General features: G+C 39.3%; 1 protein-coding gene across 18 annotated transcripts in view; it reads right to left on the reverse strand.

Moving 5' to 3' along the window:
• Nucleotides 1-21608, reverse strand: part of NRXN3 (neurexin 3) — a 1534305-nt gene that overhangs the window by 810021 nt on the left and 702676 nt on the right. For all 18 annotated transcript variants that reach the window (XR_013959175.1, XR_013959176.1, XM_080644122.1 and 15 more), the window contains 2 exons: nucleotides 11698-11817; nucleotides 726-1107 (listed from right to left, as the gene is read on the reverse strand). Coding sequence is in view for 16 of the 18 variants with exons in the window: in XM_080644122.1 (XP_080500248.1) it covers nucleotides 726-1107; nucleotides 11698-11817 (502 nt within the window). In the remaining 2 variants the exon portion in view is untranslated. The remainder of the gene's footprint in view (nucleotides 1-725; nucleotides 1108-11697; nucleotides 11818-21608) is intronic.

Consider the following 21608-nt stretch of genomic DNA (forward strand, 5'->3'; position numbering starts at 1 on the left):
GGAAACAACACCTGATGAGTTGAGATTTCCTGAAGTCATTTAATGGCAATGTGTGCATAGTGACATCTGAGCCTTCGAATCATCCACGTTATACTGGCATCACACAGGAATAATTAAAGCTTCTTGTATTCTAATAATTTAGGAGTCAGATCCTATTCTATCAGATTTTACTATCAGTTGATACTCACAGAATCTACTTCTTTAACACTACCTAGGAAAATTCAGAGCCAGGAAGTAGTGCAGGTGGTATACTCCAAAATACTAGGGGGATGGCATTTAAATTCACAGTCAACCATGGGTCTGTTTTGGGGTTTTTGTTCTGGCTTTGCTTTTGTTTTGACTATTTTCCATCACTTGATAGTAAAATGTCTTAAAGATAGAACAGATTTTTTAAAATTTACATTTATGTTCTCAAGATAGTACTGAAAATATACTGGTATATTTTTCATTTCTTCCTATAAATGTACCCCCTATTCTTCTTTTGCAAATATGAGGTTTTTGAATAGGTTTAAAGGCTACATTTAATAGCAAAAAAGTCTGATAGTATTGAGTTAGTAGAAGACTTTAAATAAACTTATTCTCTTCCTTCTAGCCCTAATCATCACATAAATATATTAATCAATGAGGATGAAAGCATGTATCAGGATACTTTTTCTCATGTCCCTACTTTATGTAAGTCTTGTGCTGAGATATTTAGTATAAGCTATATGATCCCTTCTACTTACCCCTTGACTAGCTCAACAGCAATGAAGTCATTGCCATCCCCACTATTGAAGAGAATGAAGCCATCGGCTGAGGTGGTCTTGAACTGGAAGAAGAGGTGCATGGAAGTGTAGGCCTGCAGGGTGGCCAGGCTCAGGTAGCTGCTCTTGGTCTTGAAGGTAACAGGGTCAGCAATAATGTTCCTCAGTCCAAAACGAGCCTTCAGTTCACAGTAGTCAATGTCGCCATTTTTGCACAAGTCAATGTAGAGCAGGCCATTAAACATGAGGCTCTGCAAGTGGCCAATGAAACTGGAGGGGACAACGGAGATGTAACGTTTCTCAGTCATGATACCAGTTTCAATATTGTGGAATTCCAAGCGGGTGTGATCTCCCAGCATTGTACCTGTGAAAATCATAAATGAGATACCAACAAGAAAAGCTATCACGTTTTGTCATAGCACCTTTAATATATCTTTTAGGTCTAACTCCCCTTCCCCCGCAACACACACACACACACACACACACACACACACACACACACACACACAATATTGTTTTCTTAAGTCAGTTCCAGAAAACAAAATACTCAATACACTATATACTTGATGTGGCCTCAGTGGGGGAGCTGGTTACTGCAGCCGAAGTTATATACCCTGCATCCCATGTTGTTATCCAGCTGCTCAGATGCCCCATCATATATGAAAAAATACAAGACCATGGGAAACTCAAGTTAAAGGATAAAACTATTAGTTTTCTTCATTCAGGAAAAAAAAAAATTGGGTCCTGGTATATACTATAAGAAGAAAAGTCTTTTTTCTCCTAATCCTTATAAAGATACAACAAACAAACCTTAGTTATTCACTGCCAAATAATTCACCACCTAATGATTCAGTAGCTAGTATTGACATAATGGCATTTTGGTTAACAACAGACTGCATATACAATAATGATCCCATAAAATTATAATGGAGCTGAAAACTATTGCCTAGTGATATTGTAGCCATGGTAACATCATAGCATAATGCATTACTCACATGACTGTGGCGATGCTGGTATAAACAAGTGATGCTAGTATAAACAAACTACTCTGCCAGTCATATAAAGGTATAGCACATACAATGATGTACAGGACATACTTAATAATGATAATAAACAACTATGTTATCAGGTAATATACTTACCATACTATACTCTTTATCACCATTCTAGCATGTACTCTTTCTACTTATAAAAAAGTTTACTATAAAAAAGTATGTGGTGTTACACGGGCAGCTGCCTCATTCATCTTGTGTTTATACATATTTTGATTGCATCATTTTCTCTTGTGCTTGATTTAATCTCATGTTAGTTTGTACAGTAACATACTATATAGGTATGTAGCCTAGAAACAATAGGCTGTACCATATAACCTGTGTGCCTATATCAGGACACTTCTTCTCATGTCCCTACTTTATATACTAGTAAGGCTTTTGTATAGTAAGCCATACCATCTAGGTTTACATAAGTATACTCCATGACGTTCACACAACAAGATCATCTAAGGCCACTTCCTTAGACCAGATAGTTGTCATTAAGTAGTGCATATCTGTAATTCTGGAAAGTTGCTATTGTGGAACATCTGTTAATTTCATTTTCCCAGCAATTGTTGCTTTTTTTCTGATAATAACACTTGATTTTCTTTTGAAAGCTACCTTCACCACTTTACTTTTAAACCATCTGGGCTGGATGAAGCAGACCCCATTCTGAAGTAATCAAGCTACTTAGACTGAACCACTCAATGTATTTTATCCCCCCAGCCTTAGACTAAAACCTAAGGACTAAGAACTCTAGCATTCATTTCAATCAGCTGGAGGGGTTGTTAAAACACAGTTCATTGGGCCCTACCCTCAAAGTTTATTATTCAAGAGTCTGAGGTGAGGCCTGAGATTTTGCATTTCTAACAAGTTCTGAATTGAAGCATATAAGGCTGATCTAGAAACCACCCTCAGAACCACTGCGCTAGCAAAAACCCAAGCTGGTCCAGTAGGGAACAGCTCCAGGGATTTTGCAAGAACATTTACAAAACAGTTGTCTTTGCAAGAAAGGCTTGTTGAAGGGGTAAGAAGGAGCCTTGATTACCAGCAGCCATGCTATTATGGGAGAGACTGGGCCTGCCTAAGGAGCTGGGGCATAGAAAACAACCATGAAATGGAGAAACACAACTTTTCTAGGATGATGTCATTTGAAGATCTGAATCCAGCCAGCCAACTCAGACTTTAATTCCATTTTGTGCTGAAAGCCTTTGAGTTGAGCTTCTAATATTTGCAACGGAAAGATCTCCAGCTAATACAAACCATTAGACCTTTTTCCTCACCTAGTTTACCCATATCAGAAAATCATATAAGATTGAGATTGAAGAAGGGCTTGGATACGTAATAGAAGGGAAACTAACAGTGGAATTTGAACACTTAGTCCAGGGACAGAGACTAATTTAGGGTTCAGTGAGTGACTGAAGCAGAGATAATGAGAAGGTACACAGAAACAGATACACAGAGACTGGAAATTTTAACAACAAAGTTAAGGAAAACATCATTAGTATGACTAGAGTACAAGGTGACTCCCTGGACATTCACACAGAGGTAAGTCATTAAAATTTAGCAAGTTATTTCTTAATGCCTCAATGTTTAAGGGGAGGGAAGAGGAATTCCCTCTCCCTGCCCTCTCTTGTTATCTTTTACATTAAAGAGACTTGACCAGCAAGACACTCCTAGCATCTCTTTATCCCCTCCCTATTTTATAACTTTCCAGGAAAAAAAAAAAAAAGGAGTGACATAATCTAAAAGATTAAAAATAATCTGCAAGAAACCAAGATGGCAGCATAGGTAAACACTTAAACTGCTGCCTCACACAACAATTTCAAAACTACAACTAAAAGACAAAACAGACATCATCCAGAATCACAGGAAGGCTGGCTGAGTGGAAATTCTACAACTAGAAGGAAAGGGAAAAGCACACTGAGACTCAGAGGAGCTACAGGAGGCAGAGTTATTGAGATGCGCGTGCAGACAGGACTGGCAACTGAGTGCACAGCTGGCTTTTTCAAGCAGAAGGGAGACAAAAGCTCCCGACTGCACTGAACTCCAGTTCCAGGCGAGACTCTGGGGACCCAGACTCATTTGGGGAGAAACTGGACTGTCTGGCAGTGGGCAGAACTCGAGGGTGGCTTTCTTTCAGAGGTGCTTGCAGCGATTACCCCGGGACACTGAGACCCAGGGGCCTATTAGGGCAGGGCTGATGGGAAACCAATGCTGCCTGCTCTGCCCTGAGACTCTGCCTCATCCAAGCTGAGCACAGAGGCTTTTGCAAGTCTTGTCTCATACGGTGTCTCCAGCACAGAAGTTCTCCCAGCGTAGACACAGCTGATCCTCATAACCAATTGGCCTGGAGGTCAATTTATCCCAGTGATACCAACAACAATCAAGGCTTAACTGCAACAAGACTGTGCACACAACCCACAAAGGGGTGCACCAAGAGTGTCCACCTCAGGTAACTGGGGAGGCTGAGCCACTGGGCCCTATAGGACACCTAGCATACAAAGCCACTCTACTCAGGGAATCAACCAAAATGCGAAGACAAAGAAACAGGTCACAAATGAAAGAAATGGAGGAAAGCAAATGACTGGATATAGAGTTCAAAACCACAGTTATAAGGTTTTTCAAGAATTTTCTAGAAAAAGCCGATAAATTTAGCGAGAGCCTCGAGGATATGAAAAAGGACCAACTAGAAATTAAGTATACACTGACTGAAACAAAAAATATTATACAGAGATCTAACAGCAGACTAGAGGATCGCAAGAATCAAGTCAAAGATTTGAAATACAAAGAAGCAACAAACACTCAACCGGAAAAGAAAAAAGAAAAAAGAATCCAAAAATATGAAGATAGTGTAAGGAGCTTCTGGGACAACTTCAAGCGTACCAACATCCGAATTATGGGGGTGCCAGAAGAAGAGAGAGAGCAAGATACTGAAAACCTATTTGAAGAAATAATGACCGAAAACTTCCCCCACCTGGTGAAAGAAATAGACTTACAAGTCCAGGAAGGGCACAGAACCCCAAACAAAAGGAATCCAAAGAGGACCACCCCAAGACACATCATAATTAAAATGCCAAGAGCAAAAGACAAAGAGAGAATATTAAAAGCAGCACAGAAAAACAGTTAGTTACCTACAAGAGAGCACCCATAAGACTGTCAGCTGATTTCTCAACAGAAACTATGCAGGCCAGGTGGGAGTGGCAAGAAATATTCAAAGTGATGAATAGCGAGAATCTACAACCAAGATTACTCTACCCAGCAAAGCTATCATTCAGAATTGAAGGTCAGATAAAGAGCTTCACAGATAAGAAAAAGCTAAAGGAGTTCATCACCCAGTATTATATGAAATGCTGAAAGGTATTCTTTAGGAAGAGAAAGAAGAAGAAAAAGGTAAAGATAAAAATTATGAACAACAAATAAATATCTATCAACAAGTGAATCTAAAAATCAAGTGAATAAAAAAATCTGATGAACAGAATAAACGGGTGAATATAATAGAATCAGGGGCATAGAAAGGGAGTGGACTGACAATTCTTGGGGGGGAAGGGGTGTGGGGGGTGTGGGAAGAGACTAGACAAAAATCATACACCTATGGATGAGGACAGTGAGGGGGGGAGCGGTAAGGGCAGAGGGTGGGGTGGGAACTGAGTGGAGGGGAGCTATGGGGGGAAAAAGAGGAACAATTGTAATAATCTGAACAATAAAGATTTATTAAATTTAAAAAATAAAGATAATCTGCAAAGCAAAACTATGTGCAGAGCTCAGACCCTGTCATTTCCTGTTTCCCTTTAGGGGAGCAAGCTGCCTTCAGAAAGCACCCTATCTACCCCATTCACCCACAGCATGGGTGTTGGAGGAGCAAGCCTTGCTTCAGTGGAGGCTGCCTGCCCCAGTCCTGAATTAGTGTTCAAGTGAGCAATTCCATCCAATTCTCAGTTCAGTAGATATAAACCACATCTTTCAGTATCAGTGTTACCATTAATAAAAATTATATTACATTTCGACCTGCCATGCATTTTTCTCCTCTATTGGCGTAGAACTCAGGTGGCAAAAAAGAGAGGATCATTCATATTTTTTTTGAGTCCCTTAAACTTCAATATCTAAGAAATCCAAGTAGATTGCACCCTCAGATGCTCAATATTAATTTTATCTCTATGGGAGCATACTTGAGACCTAATTCAAAAAAATTGCTCATACACACAAAAATCAGATTTGCACTTATGAGCGTCTATGTGGTATTTTGACAACTAGTTACAAATCATTCTCAATATAAGCAAAAACAAAATAATGATGTTGGTTAACTAAATAAAAAAATGTAATAGAACAAAAATCAAAATGCAACATAAATCTGCTAACAATTGAAACTCTAGGAAAAAGAATTACTGAATAAAATTACTTAGTATTAAAAACTGGACTGGTCATGAAAATGCAAAGTAGCCTAACCTAAATTCATGTGCTCTGAAACAATGAAGTAATGGAAATAAATACCCAAGGTCAATTGGGCTATAACTGCTTATATCAGAGCTGGAGAATGATGGGGAGGCGAAAATCATAGCCAGTTTCCATGGGGACACAGGAACACCGAACCATGATGATGCTAGTAGTCGTGCTAATTTTTACTTTACAAAAAAAATGAACAAACAAAACAGCAGTGAGAACCAAAAAGTAATAATGGGGTGCCCACTGGTAAAGATTGGGGTTCCAAAAGGAATCTAAAGAGTCTGTTTTAAAGTCAATTGGGAGCTTTTAAATTATGGATTAACTGACCTCCAAAATTGAGGGGTTAGGAAATTCTGCTCACTAGAATATGAATTTCATAAAGCCAGAAAATTATGTAAGGTAAGAAAATCAGGTAAAAATTATATGAAAATCATATAAGATTGAGATTGAAGAAGGGAAACTAGCAACGGAATTGGAACACTTAGTCCAGGGACAGAGACTAATTTAGGTTTCAGGATGTTTATGAGCAGCTTCCACAAAAAATTTGGTGAGAGGTGTGGAGGAGGTGATGGGGGGGCAAATTAGAAAAGAAATTCACTTCTCCATACACTAAAAGAAACTCACTTTTATGTGGGTGCAGTTTCCCAAAAAGTATACTATTTTACCCAGAGAAAGCATTGAAGGCATTGCTTATAAGTTTCAAATGTGTATAAATTTAAACATCAAATTTTTAAAAATCTGTGTATTACCTAACCAGTATTAATAACCAGGAACCTTTTCATTCATCTTCTCTGAAGGCCATCTGTAGACTAAAACACCTTTCCAATTAAATGTGGAATGAATGCACACTCCACAGCAGCTGCTTCCAAATTTTAGAGGAAAGAGAAGTAACTGGGGAGAAAGATATCAAGGGAAAACCAAGTCTAGTGGATATCCCTTAGTCAGGCACTGTGCTAGGCACTTCATAACCACCAGTCATGTTCTCAATAAAACTGTAGGAAGGTATCATTATCTAGGTTTAGATGTGTACACCCTTAGCTTAGAGAGGTCAAGCAATGCAACCAAAGTTTATACAGGCGGTAAATAGTAGAGCCTCAAATTGAACTTAGATGTATTTAATTCCGAAGTCCACGTCTTAACTTGCATACTATACTCTCTTCAGAGAAAAGGTTTGACTGGTTCTTTACATTATTACCCAATAAAAGTCTATAGATGGAACTTAACTGGTGAGAACTGCTATGATGAGTTCACACTTCTTCCCAGAGACCGAGTATCCTAATGCCATAGGCAAAATATGCAGCACTTTCCCTAGCCCAGCTATGTTGCCTCAACCCCTCTGCACACCTTCACCTTCACGTTTCACTGAAGGCCAACAAGAGTTTACAGACCAGCTCTCCGGAGGATGCAGTTTGTGGAGAACATAAACCATGGAAAAATTGGCCAAGTTCAAGCTGTAACTGCCCATGAGATAGTCACATATAGTGGATGAGTATGTAGGCTCTGAGGCTAGACTACCTGGGTTACCTAACTTTTCCGTGCCTCAGTTTCCCATCTGTGAAATAGGTATAAAACTATCAGGATTAAATGTATCAATGACATAGACAGTACTTAGAACAGTGCCTAGTGCTCAAACTGTAAGCTGTTACTAAATCTTCAGCATTTATTTTCCCCTTTTGTCTGAAATATGTTAGTTTTCTGATTATGTCACTTGTTGTTTTCTCTCTCTTCTGAGAACACAAGATCTTTAAGTAGGAACCACTTCTTGCATCTTCTAGATATCCTATAGCAGAGGGCCTGAGGGCAGCAAGTATCCCTGGCACCTGGGAAGGAGGCTGTATTAGAGACATCCACTGTGGATCATCACCATTTCTGCATATGGGGGACCTGGCCAACACCAAGAGCTTGGCAAAAAAATCATAGAAATGGTTTAGCAGAGGCAACCTGACCTCCCAGTGGCTCCCAGACATGGAGAGAGAAGTGAAAAGAAAGGCTTCCAAAGGCTCAGAAAAGGATACACAACATACCCACAATCCTCCAGCACCACTGCTCCCATACCCTCTTCTCCATAGTACATTGTGGAGAAACATTTCCCACATGCATATGCTGTAAAATGCTTTAATAAAAAAAAAGTTCTAGAACCAAATAAATTTGGCAAACACTGCACACTTAATTATTGATTATTAGCAATGTGAATTAGCATATCAAAGGCTCCTAATAAGTCTTACAAAAAAGAAATCCACTTCATGTTGTTAAACCTAACATTTTCTAAATCTTTCTCTGATATTTTGTTAATGTGAGGAAGAATTTTCTCATGGAAATCTTGGGCCAATGGCTTTTCACAACAAGGTTCTGTACGTGCAATATGGGGAGAGCAAGGGAGAGGGAGAAAGCAGCATGGACAGAGTGGACAAAGAGGGTGACTTTTTGCACCAGCAGGAAGTTCTTGGTGGTGTGGTCAATTCGTGCAGCATTAGCCCCAATTCTGAGGAGCATAGCCCAAGGGAGGTAGTATTTTTAATTTATTCTTGATAATAGAAATCCAGGTTAATCAATCAATCAATCCTTATTAACTGTCAACTGAACTTAATACATTTCCAGGAAGATATTATATTATAATAAATGAAAACCACCAGGCTGAGGAATACTTATTTCCTTGCTTTTGATTTCTTATGAGTCTGACCTATTCTTTGCATCATTTCTACAAACTAGCTGAAAATTTGACACCCTGGGGGACCTTAAACAGCATGAAAGGGATTACCAAATAAGCCAATAATACACTACTTAATAACATGAGGACTGAGTGGTATTTTAATTTCACTGCCTGATTTTATGACTTCTGTGAGCTAAAATTAAAATTCCCTAACCCCTTATCACTGTGAAAAGCAATCCAAGGCTGTAGCTCATACACAATATGGCTCTTTTCTTCTCCCAGATTTCTTTATCCTTATGGCTGCTTTTTTTCCATCAGTGGCAAAGTAGGGGTTTAGGCGGAAAATGAAAGAGCTTCATTAATTTCAAATATCAAATTACTGGATGGCTTGGGAGTGCCATGGTTTAATCCTGTTTTTAAATTATTAGTGGAAAGTGGAAACACACTTCATAATTACCTTTATTCTAAAGTTTCTGTAAAGGAATAATGACTGAGGGAGGCAATACCCATTATGTACCCTCAGTTCTGGGGCTCCTTATGACTATTGCTTTCAGGGCTTGTGATTTCTTATGGAAATAAGACTCACTGTTTGGAGAGATTGGTGTGAGGTCGCCATCTAGTGGCTGGTATTCAAAACACACTGTGAACAGCATTGCTTTTGGCTTTACTGGGCTAAACCCAGAGGAGTTAGCCAGGCATGTGTCACTGAACTGCCTTTGCAGACTCCTGTAGGCACTAATATCTCATGAAGAGTTCTTGAATAATTAATTAAGGTTGGCTGTGGGTTCTAAACCTTTAATCATTTTTACATCTCTTTGCCGACCTTCATTACACAAGGCTAAGTTACCCTGCTGGCCTACAGGACAGTAACCTTACCTCCCACTATAAGTGGGAGGCTTGGAATAGCACTATGGCTCTGTCTTCATTTTGGGAGAAGCAGAGTGGATCTCAAAGTCTACCTGCTGAATTGTATTCCCCACCTCACCCTAATCCCTACTTTATACAACAAATCACTTTCTTATGGTGGATTATGATGCCCAGCAAGCAGCTTGATTTGGTGGAATCACATAGACATTAATTTTGAGCTTATGTACATAGCTTCCTTGAAGTTTCAGGTTCCCCTTATGTAAAATGACAATAAGAACACTAACCTTTCAAGGTAATTTACAGAACGACAGAAGATTAGAGGAGCTGATATGAGTAAGACAGCTAACTTAGTCCTTAATGATAACTGGGCACTGATATATGCCTCACGCTCTTCCTCCACCCTTAGACTCTCCTCTCCACACACACACACACACACACACACACACACACACACACACCTGCACACATGCACACTACTATGATTACTGACTCCAGAAGTAAAAAGGTCTCAGGCTTGTGAATATAAAATTAAATTATAGGATCAATATTGCAGAAACTTTATTCTAAGAAGGAACCTCAGCAATAATGGAATTTCCAGTTTAAAAATGAAGAAATGAGTAAAAAGAAGTTTAGTGTACTTATCCCAAAGGCATAAAACACTTTAGTGACAATGACTATATTAAATCCCAGGGCTCCTGATCCCAATCTGATGGTCCTAAACACAGAAATGACTTAGGCCACGGACTTCATTTAACAAAGCCCAGAAATGGTGACTTTTCCAGCATCCTGCAAAGAATTAACATCAAAGTCCAGTTCCTGATGCCAACAGTATTCCATGTAATATCCCTGCTGCCCCAAGTTTTCTTTTCCCATATGGACAAGAATCCTAGATAACAGGTGTGCAGTGCTGTGGAACAGGAGAGGGTGTAGATTTATGGGATGCAACATTTAAGATGCACTTGAAAGTGACCTCTCTTGCACCCTAGACCTCATTAATTACATTCACCCATCAAATTCTACCTGAAGAACTGTCTTCATAAACCACTCCTGCAATATCTAGCCCCAACTGATAATCTTCTCTTCTGATGGACAGTTATAATCTAACCCACATGAATTAGGAGTTCACTATATTGTTTGTCTTATTTTCAAGTACCCGAGTCATATCTAATTTATTAGACTGATACATTGAGGATGTGGATAATCTCATCTTCCCTTTTATACTCTACAATTCTCAGCATGCTACTGACACATAACAGGCTCTCAAGAAATATATACTGTTTGTGTGAGGCTCTGAAGGTCCCTCACCTAGGTGTGGATTCATTCACTATTTCATAATTAATGAATTTTACATTCACTGCCCTCCTAGAACGTAAAATCCCCAAGGCCAAGGACTTGCCTATGTGCTCATCACCATATCCTCAGTGCCTTCCTAAGTAGCACTTGGTACAGAGTAGGTACTCAATTAATAAGGACTAAATAAATGACTGGTTATTCAGCACCTTCTAAGTACCATGCACTGATTGAGGTACTTACTTTTCCCTATTGTTTTCAGAATTTCTGATTTATCCATCTCCCTCTACCAGAGAGTGACTGATGCATGCATTGAGAGAAAAAATTGGTATTGGGGAAGTTGACTGATAACTGCTTTTTGAATAATCGGATAATAGAAGTATCTGAAGAACCCTACATCTATTCTCCAGACACATACTAGACCCCTAAGGAAAGAGACCCATCAATATATAAATACAGTACTTGGTCAGTTCTTTAATACAGATCAATGAAAAGGGATTTTGAAAATACAGAGGAGGATCTTCTTAGCCTTGCCTCAGCTTGTCAACAGAGAACATGACATGTGACTTCTATTAATCCAAATAACATGTTTGGAAAAAAGCCCTTGAAGCACTGAATGACCAAGTGGACTAGGAGAGCAAGGAGCAACACATCTCACTACAGCTGTACTCACCCTCAGCCACATCGTCGTCAACAGTTAACTTAAGGCTCTTTCCTCTCCGCACCACCCGAACGGTGTGCCACTCATTGTCGTTGAGCTTCTGCCCGGCATACAGGGTCTCAGGTCCTTTGCCTAAGGATAGTGGTAAGTGCCAAAATTAGAACCATCCTAAAAGTAGCGCTCATGGCATCAGAATTGCCAAAGCCACACTGGTGTCCATGACCTAGTAGCATTTAACGAATCGTATCCACCCCCACCCAAAGCCCATCCAGTGTCACTGATCCAACACAACTCTCACTAGTAGTCTCCATGCAAAAGTCTCATTCAAACATAAAGGAGAATGACAAAGGAGTGAAAGAAATGGGTGCTCTCCTTTATCTATTGATACACGGTTTTAAGTGCCAGTGACAGTAAGTGACCACCTATAGGAAACAGGAGTCAGCTATTATTTTTTTCCCCAAATCTTAGATTTCAGATGAACTTCTTAAAGATACAGGAAATTCATCCCACATTTTAATAAATCCTTTGGTCATTTAGGCATAGTACACCAGTCTGGCTTTTGGAGAGTATCCACCCATTGGATGAGTGAAGATCTCTGTAACATATGCACCTAACATGACATTTCCCATCAGTCCCCATATAAACCACAATAGTAATAACCACAGTAATAAATATCAAGGTATAAAACCCATTATAAATAATGCTCCTGAAGGGAATTGGAAGGCCCCCTGAATTATCTCATTGTTCATCGTTCTCCAAAAAGATCAAATCCTAAAAAATGAAATAATATAAAATTCCAATATTGAATCTGTTTAAGACAAAAGAATGTTTGGTGCCACAAAATAAAGGAATAAACTATGTTGTCTCGAAAGATTGATGCCCAAGATGCTTGAGATAATGGTCAAGTACATCCTATAAAGAATTGGGTGGAAAAAGAAATTGTGGTATTTGAGGACAAAAACTGGCAAGATAGATTCTGAGGCTTTAAGACAATTCAGCTAGCAATGGGGGAAAGAATGTCAGGTTTCACTCACCAATGAATTGAGATGTAAATTTAAAAGACAAGAAATACTTCATAGAACCAAAAAACTTAGAGCAAGCTTGTTTTCTCTCTGGGAATAGCTGAGCCCACACAGAAAGATGATGCTTAAATCTTCAAGATATAGAAAGCCATATCTCTGGACATAACTTGAGAAAAAAGATGAAATATGTAATTGGCCAATACACCCCTATGCCTATTATGCATTGGAAATATTTCAGAAGACCATACACTTGGCTCTAAGGGACAGGAACACAGGGCCAGGTACAAAGTAGGTGTTGAATCCATTATGTCTACATAGGTCTTTATTTCTTTGGAAAACATTAAATAAAATCAATACATTTTATCTAAGTCATTTTGAAAGTTTCATTATATGCAGTGGGCAAATGTAGATTTACAGTTGTGTGCAAGCAAATAACAGAGTTTATCCTTGCATTGTTATTTATTCTTTTATTATCTATTCATACAACTGTAAACCTACTTTTGTCCACCCCATAAAGCTTTTACTAGCTACTCTGCCTGCTTTTCTAGTCCCCAGACTGAAGATACTATATACTATGTAGGGAAGAAAATAAAAGAGAGTGTATTTGGGCAGAGATCTTTTAAACTAGGTAATTTTAAATTGTACCCTTCAATTTTGAGTAATTGGTATTCCTATTAAATGTGGGTTACATCAGATTTAATAGCAGTTGAAGTTTGGGGGAATTTTCTCCTTGAAAAATAAACAGACTTTCAAAGTGGAAAGATTTCTTTGTAGTGCAATGTATTCAGCAGGTGATTTGTACTTACAATCTTCCAGAATGCAGCCACACCAGAAGTGCAAGCCAAATACACAAGAATCCTGAGAATTCAGTGAAGAAACTTGGAGTGAACCAGTGTACCCTGAGTTGGGTAATGGTTCCTTGAGACCAATGAATAGCAGAAAAAAATAATTCTATAATAAACCACTTGACATCCAATCTTAGCTTCTCTTTGTGAGGATGGCTGTCTTTAATATTATCTAAAAATCTATACATTAGGACAGGATTTTCCCTACATTTCAACTCACTAGATAGTACTGTTCAACATCTCATTAAATTCAGGTCTAAGATGGATGTAGCTGTCACCTTTATAATAGCAAGCTGTGTGGACATTGGGAGAAAATGGACCACATCATGTGGGTACTTTGAAGCAAGAACAGATGTTCTCTGAAGAAACAAATCTGCCTTTGTTTTTTTTTTAATGTTTTTATCCTATTTATTCCACATGCAAATGTTTTGATAGGAAAGAAGAAAGTAAAGGAAGATGTGGGAGATATTGGCTATAGAGGCAGAACTGTTACAAATGCAGGTCCTCCATAGATGGCCATCTGTTCCGTAGGCGATTTTTGCAAATCACTTAATGTTTATGATTGGGGACAAGATGAGAGGAAGCAATACTAACACATGCAGTCAGTTTAGGACATTGCCACATTAGTGTCATATTAGCCACTGAGATGTAAAACCAGCCTCACTCAGTCCAGTGCGTTTTAAATGCTGCTGACATTTTGCTGGGACTTCCACTCTTCTTGGTGTCCTTGAAACAGCTATTAAGGTCAGATTCAAACAAAAATATTTAAATGTCCATTTTGACTCTATGACTTTAGGATGTGAAAAAGCCACTGAGACCTCACATGACCTACTGCCTGGTTACACTGGAGACCTCCACCCCCAATATTCTTACTCTTGGAGTAGGAAAAACGGTTCACATCCATCTCCTTAAAATACCAGGGAAATGAGTATTATTCAATATTCCCTTTCAAGCAATAAATACAGAATTCTCAGAGAGTTTCTGGAAAACGTTTAGCCTCAGAAAGTGGAGGGTCAATGGCATTTATCTTTAATTGAGCCAAAAGATCACTTCCTCCTACAAGAAGGAAAGTAATGTTGAAACTCAGCTGGACATGTAGACAAACAGAAAGGAAGAACAAATCTAATGTGGAGCCTAAGAATAACGTGATATTAATAAAGTGATGTATGAGCCAACCCCAGCTGCAAGCTGAAACACACAAACTCTTAGGATTTAAAAGCAGAAGGATCTAGTCTGGGAAAAGAATTCTCTGGAAAATTCTAGCACAAAGCCAGTCAAGCAGCATCGGTAAAATAACAAATGTAAAAAGTCTCTCTGGAAAAAAAAAAAGTTCTCCCCTGTAAGTCAAAGATGGTCCAGCTAAGAAGGAGAAACTAGTTAAGTGGGAATTTAAGAGGGAACTGGTGGGAACTTAAAGCAGCAACAACAAAACTCAAAGCCATCAGTTGCCTTGTGTTGCCTTTTTCTCTTTTTAGTGGCTCAGAGAAGTATGATCTGCAATTAGGTACATATTGGATGCATGAAGTAGATGCTTGTTTCCTCCTTTCATAGCTTAAGTAGTAAATATTGATCACACACAAAAAAAACAAAAAGGTTTGATTCCCTTTTAGGCTGCTTAGATCCTCAATGTTTTATCTAAATCCATAAACTAGTAAGTTACTGGACACCCTGTAGGTGAATTTCCCTGTGACTGCAGCAAAGAAACAAAATCACAGGTGAGGATTTGCAGGGTGCAGAAATCTGTCTGGGGTGTTAAATTGTTCATTATTGGGGAACAAAGAGCCTTTAATGAATCCTTTGTGTAATATTTCCCAAATGCCCACCTTTGATCTAGTCTTCCTGCAAACCCATTTAGCATCATCTCTTTCAGTTAAGGCTTGTCTCACAGAAGTTGTCTAATTTACTGATGAATGGGAGGTAGAGAATGAGACATCCTGGATGAGGGACATAGACTAGATTGCTTAAATTATCCCCCAGGAACCCTACAAAAGGCCTATTTAAGAAGTCAGAACTAATAATAAAATCTAAATGAAAAATTAGGAGAAAAGTACTCTTTGAGAGAGACATCACTGCTGATCGCTTGGAGGAAGATGACAGGCAGATATTGGCAGATCATTCCCTGTTTCATCAGATAGGGAATGAGATAATGTGGGGGAAATCTATATTGGAGCATTCTTAAAAGTACATACCTTCACAAGGTGGACTTTGAATTTTAATTATTTTTAAATCTACATTTTTAGAAGGTTGTTCATAGTACATAATTTTTTATTCCCCCCAGGAGCAATATAACCAGCAAAACAAGATACCCCCAATATGCATAATTTTGTCAATATATTTCTAAGACCTAACCCAGATGGTTTTGCTCATATCCAGGAAGTAGACATTCCTTCCATATGCCACAAAGTGCTGTTTCCAAAAGTGAGTAGGTCACATTTGGAAACTTTTTCAAATGTGCTTGGTGTGAGGGGCGCAGGAAAGAAGAGGGTGGTACCTGTACCACATCACTTTGCTTTACCTAAAAATCTTTCTATTGGTGTAAGCAGAAAAACAGGAACAATAACTTGATTTCCCTTGGAACTATGTTTCACATGAATCAAAATGTCTACAATGCATAAAAAATATGAAAATATATCCCTTGGAAAGGTATAGTGATCATACATCTAAATGATATGGTATATAAATGCTCACAACAGATGTCTGTGATAGGTTTAAGGAACACCAAGATTATTTAAAAAGAGGAAACTTACCTTCATCTCCACCAGTACCTTAGGTTAGGCTAGCTGAGCTGTGGCTATAGCACCATTTATTGTATCAGTCTTCCCACCCGGAGAGAAAGGGTTAGGCACGTGAGAGTGGGGGTGAAGAGGAGAAAGAATGGGACCAAAGAATAAGGAGAGTAACAGGAAAACAGGAAAAAAGCATTTTATTTTCTGTCCAAAAAAATTCAGGTTCTTGTTTTCCTTGGGTTGACAACTCAACAGAGAGGTAGAGGTATTTTGTTGTGTTTTTATAAATGTTTTTTTTTTCCCTAAAAGCATATATTTTCTTTGAAAAATTTTTAAATCATATTTAGTTAAAGAACCAGTTTGGCAAAATATTTGTTTCATTTTCAGTGGAGTTCTCAAGTCACAGGAAGTGCTGTCATACCTTCTGCCATGGCCGTGAAAGGTACAAGGAACTTCCTGGAATCCTTCGATTCATAAGCCTCCCAGTGAGGTGTGTGAGAAAGACAGGTGACCCAGTTACATAACCTGAGTCCATGCAGCCTCCTCCTGGAGGACCTGTTTCTGGTTAAACCCCAGTAAAAACACCACCAGTATTTATCAGGCTAGAATAATTCAATGTACCATGGAGCCTGCCACCTAGAACATGTTCAACCATGGGTTGTCCTTTTCCCTGTGGTTCATCCTCTACTGTGCCCTTCCAGGTGCTACTAGGTCCTGTTAACCTTTAGCAGTGTATCACAGAGACAATATATTTAACAAACATTAATTGAGCATTGGCATGGGAACAGGCGCCATTCTAGTGTGGAAGATGAAGACTAGATCCCTGCCCTTACATAGTTTAGTCTAGTTTGAGATGGGAGAGGAAGAAGGGCAAGACACAAGTAAAAGAACATGGACTAATTTCAGGTGGGGTTGATTACTATGAAAAAAATAAAATAGGGTAACATGATGAAAAGTCATTGACGTGGGAGTAGGGGGTGGCTACTTTATAGGAATATTTCAGAAAGGCCTCTCTGAGGGGACTTCTCTAGTCTTTCTCTGACTACCTGGTCAAATGGAGAGCTATTAAGTGAGATGGTCAGAGGAGGCACATTTGAGAAGGAGCCATGCATGGGAATAGGAAGAGCAAGCACAGAAGCCAGGATGAGGTTGGCAAGGCAGAAGGACAGCAAAAAGCCCACCTCTTGGGAGCCCAGGGGAGACAGTGTTGTAGGAGAGGAGGAGGAGGAAGAGGCAGAGGCCAGATCCAATGAGGCCCAAGGCCACATGGTAGGGAACCCAAATGCTGTTCTAAATGCAACTGGAAGCCACAGGAGGTAAGGAGATCACATGATTTAATTTAAGTTTTAAAAGGTATTGTGGTTGTTATGAATGCATTGAACCCCATAGAAAGGCCAAGTATGCTCTAGCTGGTTTGGCTCAGTGGATAGAGTGTTGGCCTGTGGACTGAAGGATCTCGCGTTTGATTCCAGTCAAGGGCACATACCTAGGTTGTGGGCTCTATCCCCAGTAGGGGGCACGCAGGAGGCAGCCAATCAATGATTCTCTCTCATCATTGATGTTTCTGTCTCTCTCTCCCTCTCCAAGGTGCAAATAAATTTCTTTTCTGAAATCAATAAAATATATATTTAAAAAAGAAAGGCCAAGAATAGAAACAAGGAGATGTTCTGGAATGCTGATAAAGACAGGAAATGAAAGTATTGGGGAGGTAGCAGCAGAAATGGAGGTGTGATATTAGGGATGTATTTTAGAGGTGGGGTCAACAGAGCTTGAGGTTGGTTTGGGAGGTAGAGTGGGAATGGGAGCAGGAAAGAGAGGAGGAGTCAGTGGTGATTTTCAGGTTTGGTCTGAGAACTCCAGTGGATGGAGGCACCCTAAACTGCGAAGAGAAAAATACCAGAAAAAGTAAGATGTGATCTATCCTATTAGCCAGGGGGGATAACTTATTTGCATCTTTCAGTAGTAATCACACTCAGTACCATCTTCTAGCAGCTTCCTACTGCTCAGAAGTGTAAATCCAAGTTCACTGCTTGCATGATTTTCTTAGTACAGTGTTAATTTGCACCTTGGGCCACCACTGCCTATGAATAACTCAAGATTTTTGGATTCCTGTTGTTTCTCTTTCTCTCTTGCCTTCCTTCCTTCCTCTCTCCCTTCCTTCTTTCCCTCTTTCCTTCTTCCCTTCCTTCCTCACTCCCTTTTTCTTTTTTCCTGCCTGATTTCAGTTATGTCCTCTAGTCTATACCTTGAGACTAGAACAAGATGTGCCCCTAACATTGCAAAGCAAACCCTGGCAGCCCAATCAATAGAATCTCTAAATTGTGTTCACTGTGTAAAATTGAGATTGCAGCACCTCAATTTTGAAATGGGATGAATCCGGTATAGTTATATCTTCAAAGGAACAAATGACTCCACAAAAGATGGGAAAGAATCTTGCCCCCAATTTGCTGTCAAATCTCTACCTTAAGTCATAAATTTCGAGCATTGCTTAAGAGTGGTGAGCTCAGGACAACCTCAAGATTTCTTGTGATAATCTCTCTCCATGAAGCCACTTTCCCAGAGATGAGAGCAATTTGCTCAGTGAGAGACAAAAAGATGCTTTTGTGAATACTGATTCTACTCTTGTTTAAAAAAAAAAAAACTTCCTAAAACACACAAGCACTTTTCCCACCATTTTCATAACATAATTAATACAAATTAGTCTTCTTTTAATGATTTTAAATGTTATTGTGCACAGGGTCTTTCTGACTATGTGATCTTATTGTTCAGCACTAAATACAGGGAATGTGCTCCTCCTGACATATTTCCAATTTAAGTCTGTTTCCTTGTGAATTGACAACTTTCTAATAAAAAGCAGAATAAAAAATATCCAATTATGAATTAAAAGATCTATTTAATTAGTCCTAATAATATTTTCCTTTAAATGGGAACTAGGAGAGGCATAATATATTTTTCATTAGTTTCCTTTCATATGGTTTCATAATTGCTCTACCTCTATCCATCCCTTCTCAGCCTGGAAGCATACATTTCTCCAGTCATTCAGCTATAATTTTATTTTGTAAACCATCACTCTGTCTCCTGTCTCACAGATATTTTTTAATATCCTTTGTCCCAACTTCCATGCCCTTTGAAGGAGAAGAACATGGTACTTTGTGATCCCCAACAACTAAGCAGAAGGCCTTACACCAAGAAGGTGCTCAACATAATTAGAAAAAAACAAAACAAAACAAAACAAAAAAACACTAGTGAGTGAAGAGCCTAGCTGGTGTGGCTCGATGGTTGAGCACTAACCTATGAAAAGGTCACAGTTCGATTCCTGGTCAGGGCACATGGCCAGGTTGCAGGCTTAATCCCTAGTGTAGGGAATGCCAGAGGCAGACAGTCAATAATTCTCTCTCATCATTGATGTTTCTATCTCTCTCTCCCTCTCCCTTCCTCTCTGAAATCAATAAAAATATATTTTAAAAAGAAAAAAACACTAGTGAGTGAATAAATAGAACTGAATGAATTAAATAACAATTAATAAAATTGTTAGGGAAAGAGAAGAAATGGAAGGGAAGCAGAAGTAAGTTGAGCCGAAACCGGTTTGGCTCAGTGGATAGAGCGTCCGCCTGTGGACTGAAGGGTCCCGGGTTCGATTCCGGTCAAGGGCATGTACCTTGGTTGCGGGCACATCCCCAGTGGGAGGTGTGCAGGAGGCAACTGATCGATGTTTCTCTCTCATCGATGTTTCTAGCTCTCTATCCCTCTCCCTTCCTCTCTGTAAAAATATCAATAAAATATATTTTTTTAAAAAAAGAAGTAAGTTGAAAATTATATTTTAGCAATAACATGTATTAGACCAATTTGGGAAGGTTTTCAGTAGAGTCATGAATACATATAATTGAACTAATAAGTGAATGGGTAGAAATGGATGAAAAAATAAATGACAGAGTAAATTCACTGAGAGTGGAGGAAGTAAGGGGAGCAGGAGAGCCTGCCCATTGCATGTTGGTAGCTGAGTGAATTGGTGCTCATTCACTGCAGAGCTAAAAGACACCTGGCAGCAGCTCTAAATAAAATAAAGACACTGCTTTTCACTTTACATATGTTTTTCCCAGCCAGAAAACAAATACAGCTTTCTGAGAAACTGCTATGAGGACAAAAGTAACTCTTATAAAGAGATGCCAATTGCTCTGCACATATGATCTTACTTAGTTTTGTAATGTGAAGTTGACATAGTTTCCCTAGCTTTACAAATGCAGAGGCAGAGCCAAGCTCCGCACAGTTCAAGGTCACACACCCATGGGACTCGGCGCTCAGTCTGCCTGTCTGTTTGTTCTCACAGCTTTGTCATGGTCACACCCCTGGGTTGTCCCAGTCTAGACATTTGAGGAGTAATAAGGTGAAGCCAGGTAAGGGACATGGAGGAAAAGGGAGAGTATTTCTAGGTATGAAACAAAAAATCTCATTGGCAGGAAGAAGGTAATAAAAAGTATAATCTGATTTTACCTTTTAAATTTATTTTCAAGACTAGGGCCAAGTCCTAACATATAGAACCTGCTAATAAATCCAGACAAAGTTAAAAGTTTATATTGGAAATGAAAGTTGAAGGTAAATCTAGCATGCTGGTGTGCACTTGCAGCAGACACTTTTGGTGCCCTGAATCGCCTCCCCTCAGCCAACCTAAGATTTTAGCCAGTGAAGTGGCAGATAGTTATTATAAGCTCATACAATCTAACAGTCCCCACCTCCAGCAAGGTCAGCTCTTGGGCCTTCTCCGAAGTCAGTGCTGCCTTTCTTGCCTACATACAAAAACAAGCAAGTAGTGGGGAGGAGGAGAGGAGGGCTATCAAACAATGGAAAGGATGGAGCTAATGGATAGATAGTGCTCCAATCTTCTGACATTTAAGGATAATTCTTAGAGGCATTCAACTCAACACCCTCTATCTCCCCCATGTCCACATGACTCGCAGCAGAAACCTTTACAATGGACATTCACATTGGTGTTTCTTGTTTCACTGCTCATTTCTTCTGGTCCTTCACTCCCACTTTTAGGGAGCCCTCCCAAATAAACGACCTGATCCCAGTCCTTTTCTTAGGCTCTGTCCTCAAGGTAACACAGACCAAGATGACACTTACATAGCATTTGATCATTTCTTCCCCAGTAACTCAAACTTTACAGTACCCCTGTGAGGATAGGAAATACCAATTGTCCAGGATGCTATTCAGAAATGTTAGATGACTTTCCCAAAGTCACAAGGCTATTAAGTCATGAAATTAAATAAAGAGTCCAGGCTTTCTAACGCCACAGATAGAGCTCTTCCCATTAAACCCTTGCTGCCTAAAGG

The sequence above is a fragment of the Plecotus auritus genome, assembly GCF_963455305.1.
Source record: "Plecotus auritus genome assembly, chromosome: 1".
NCBI classification, from domain to species: Eukaryota; Metazoa; Chordata; class Mammalia; order Chiroptera; family Vespertilionidae; genus Plecotus; species Plecotus auritus.